Source organism: Marmota marmota, unplaced genomic scaffold (genome assembly GCF_001458135.2).
Source record: "Marmota marmota marmota unplaced genomic scaffold, marMar, whole genome shotgun sequence".
Taxonomy (NCBI): domain Eukaryota; kingdom Metazoa; phylum Chordata; class Mammalia; order Rodentia; family Sciuridae; genus Marmota; species Marmota marmota.
The window spans coordinates 413,704-417,724 of NW_026004731.1; the positions used below are offsets into that span (position 1 = coordinate 413,704).

Below are 4,021 nucleotides of genomic sequence, written 5' to 3' on the forward strand. Positions count from 1 at the left end.
GCTCATATTTCCCTAAAATTGAGTAACAGAATTGGTAAGAGGCAAATCTGCATTTCTTCTCAGAGACTTAGAAAAAACTGTAGAACTAATAAAGCATGAAATCTTCTGGCCAAACAAGTGTCAACTACAACACAGGTATCAGGAAGGCAAAGAATTCAAAACAAACAAAAAAATACAAACCTTACCTATATTCAACAAAATTTTTTATTGAGAACATGTTATATGCAGGCCAGACACTTCACCAGGGAGACAGACACTTAAAAAGCATGTGATTTGCTCTCAAACTTCTAAAAACTTAAAAGAATTAAATGAACCTACACACCTGCCACAGAAGCTAGGATATGGGGGTTAGAGTTGAAATATGAGGAAATAGAGGACAGACGCTTGGCACTATGAATCAAGGAGAGACCTCTGGAGAATGTGATATCTGAAATGCATCTAATGATTCAATATATCTACCAGGAAGACATTGCTAACACCCTATTCCATTCAGAGTTAAAACCCCACAAACCAGGTTAGAACATCAGATCCTGCAAGATTACATAGAGCATACATTGGTAACTGATCATGAACCAGGTAAATTACAAAGGTTTCACAAGGACAGTTGAAGTGATGTCATCACCACGTGGTGTTCAGGTGTAGACTGGGCACCTGGGTAGCTGGGTCCTCACTTCAAAGGAACAGCACTGCAGGGAGTTTCATGGTGTGTCCTAAATGAACCAAATGACAACAGAGAAATAACAGACCTTCATAAGGTGGAGGTAAGAACTGAGCAGAAAATGTAAATGGGCCTGAGAGGAGAAGGAAAGTGAGGAAAAAGTCAAAATAAAAAGAAGACCATTGGGGAGGAGGGATGAACAGAATAGATGGATACAAAGAACTCACCAGCGTTTCCTAAACCAATATCCAAGACCTGTCAGAAGAGCCAGGGCCACTATCACAGCCAAGAGGATCCAGCCCAGGGCACTATGAGGTGCTGCAGATTCAAGAGGACACCAGGACATTGTTTCCAACCCATACCCCATTTTACCCCAAGCATTCCCTGTTTGCTGTCTTGACCTGTGCTATTCTCCTTGAGTTTATACCTCACCAATCTTTCTTCCTATTTTTATCTCATCTCTTTTCAGAGATGAATCCTTCATCTATCCTATATCTACACATCAGTCATTTTAAATTCTTCCATTATTTGAATTACATATTTGTCTTCTTTTGGGATCTGGATTTCCTAAATCTCATTTTTTTTTAAATCTGGCCCTCAAGCTCTTCTAGTGGACTGCCTCCCCCCATCTCCAGCCTGGGTCCCACTCTTACCACCCCAGTAGAGGACGAGGTCCTGCCCTCCTAGGCTGCTGTGCTTCACCCTGCAGGCCAGGCCAGCCGCCTCCCCAGCTGCCACATCCAGGGTTGCTTGGAGATACCATGTGCCATCAGCATTAGGCAGGATGTCACCTCTCTGAGTGCCCAGCTGCTCCTGCCCACCTCGCATCCACATCACCCACACGGGCTTTGGGTAGAAGCCAGACACGTGGCACACCAGCAGCAGACGGCCAGGTCCAGGACTGGGGCCAGTGGACAGCCAGGCCTCAGGCTTCACTGCAAAGGACAGAAAAGACATCCAGACACAGACTCTAACATAGACTGAGAGTCTCAGAACTCCACATGAGACTACATAGACATATCTTTGTACTTCTGAAAATGTCACTCAGTATCCTTTTCTCTTTTTATCCTGATTTTGACTTTAAAATAGAAAGATTCTTTGAGATGGAGTACAAGACTGACCTTTTCGCTGGAGATAAGTCTTCCCTGCATCAAGGATACCCAAGGTGAAACGTGGGCAGGTGTCACTGATGAGCCCATGTATCGTATGTTTGAAGGCTGGGCTGAGATTGAGTAGTAGGCAGGCTTTCTGGGCTTTTTTCCCACCCTTTGGGGATGGTAAGAATGTTTCATTCTGAAAGCTCATGAATTCAAATCCTTGGATTGCTATCTGCAGGAAGCCTACAAAGGCCTTCCCAGGCTGCAGTTCACAGCCTAGTGTAACCTGTAGATCAAAGGAATCTGGGGAAGAGGAGTAATGAATTAGAGGAGAAAAATAAGAAAACTGGAGTGAGCAGAAGCCAAAGAAATAAATGTAGAAGAGAGTTCGGGGAGTTTAAGGGAAGGGACCCCAGTGTGCTTTGATCAGAGGTTCACAGTAACAAGAACTGGTCAGAGCTGGAGGTGGAAATGGTGTGTGTGAGGGAGAAAGGCCTTAATGTGAGAGAGCTGAGAGTGTAACAAACCTGGGTGAATGTATCCATAGTCACTAGGACAGTTTACACAGGGATGACTGAAGAGATTAAATGGGAAAGAAAATCACATTTCAAGGAGTCAGTCAAAGACTGAGGAAGCTGAAGGTACCTGGTTAAGGACTAGTGACAAGGGTGGCCACTAGATGCTGAGGAGAGATAATAAAAACAATAGGGACAAAAACTGAAGGTTTTTGAAGAATCAGGTTCTAGCTTCTATCACTTGGCCAGGGTGTCACTGCAGTCTTATGCTGAAGAGAGTGGAGTTAGAATCAGAGCAGAGTAGGCTGTTTCCCTGAGGAATAAGAGTTCATGGAGATGCCCCACCCTCATCCCTTTCTTCTCCCCAGCAAGGGAACTAGACTCACCTTTAAACATTAATTGAGAAATGTAAAATCCCTGATGGCTAATGAAGTATCTGTGGAAAAACCCTTCCAGATCCATCAACTCCCTGTTACTGAAGTTGCCCCTGGACCAGGGATACAGGAAAATGATGGCACCCGATCTGCTGTTCCATCTGTGAGTCTGCAGCTCCCCCAACCAGCCTGAGCCCAGATGTATCCAGGAATGGTTGTGAAAGGATGATGTCTGGATGAGATGGTAGGAGACAGGCTCCTCAAACCCTGTGGCAAAAGAATAGGGCGAATGGGGAGAACTGAAGCATTGGGAGGGAGAGACTTGGGAAAGTAGGTGTCAGAGTGGGAAGACTCGGAATCTAGTAAAGTGGAAAGCCACAATTACCTTAGCTGACATCTGCTGGCCCCCAGGGTCACATGCTCTATCAACATCCTCCATGAGAGCACAGAGGGCTTGAGTAAGGACATGCAGAATGGGGCCAGCTTGGCACTCGTTCTGTCCAGGTATGTGCAGGGGAAACTACCATCAACACACACACACACACACACCTGATCAGTTGCCCCAGTTCTTACCACTATCACCTCCTGGGAAGAGAGCAGCGAGCAAGGGAACTAGCAGAAACATCATGGCTCTTGCAGATGTTACTTCTTTCTCTGAGAGAAATTGTCCTTTGATTTCTGTTCTAAATAAACCTATGCCACAGATGTCTCTTCTGACTTCCTTATTAAACCCAAATGTAAAACTTTTCTTCCTGAAACAAAGACAATCTTCTCCCTCCCAAATCTCTGAGCAACTACTCAGTTTCCCATTTCCCCAGCTATTCTGACTGTCTGCCCGGTCTTCCAACTTCTCTTATTGTTACAAACTTCCATCCTGTTCATCTTCCCCTATTTCACCTTCTATGGAACAAGTCTCATGTGGCTCTGAAAAGTCCCTTACCACAAGGGGCACTTCTTTTATTGCTGGGTATGGAACCCAGGATCTTAAGAATTTTCTCTTATTGTAATAATTTTGAATTATCCCCCATGTGTTCTCTTTCCTACCCCACCTCCACTCCACCTCATTCATATCTCTGATGTCACCAATTACTTTATTTCCTTTTTCATAAGCCCCTATGATTGTCCTCTGAAACAGTATCACTTACTGAGTCTATGGATCCTGTATTCAGGGCTGGCTCTGTGAGGCATGCAGCCACTCCAGTAATACACTTAAATTTCCATGATTAGCACTTTGAATTTCATAGTAATTTTTTTGAATTTGTGTTTCATAATTGAAGTTCAATGAAACTTGCATGAGAGCTCATAGCTGCCTCCCCAGCTTATGAAGGGTTCTTTCTCCCACAACCTCATCTGCATGCTCAGCATTCCTCTACCTGC

At 44.5% G+C, this 4,021-nt stretch overlaps 1 protein-coding gene across 1 annotated transcript; it reads right to left on the reverse strand.

The window, feature by feature from the left end:
* Nucleotides 1–202: 202 nt before the first annotated feature.
* On the reverse strand, nucleotides 203–3,272 carry LOC107160600 (T-cell surface glycoprotein CD1a-like). The gene is made up of 6 exons (XM_015507270.2): nucleotides 3,218–3,272; nucleotides 2,657–2,911; nucleotides 1,780–2,058; nucleotides 1,315–1,593; nucleotides 886–976; nucleotides 203–710 (listed from the first exon to the last, which is right to left on the reverse strand). Exons 1-6 carry the CDS (start codon nucleotides 3,270–3,272, stop codon nucleotides 668–670), a joined length of 1,002 nt encoding a protein of 333 aa, XP_015362756.1. The 3' UTR covers nucleotides 203–667.
* Nucleotides 3,273–4,021: the final 749 nt, after the last annotated feature.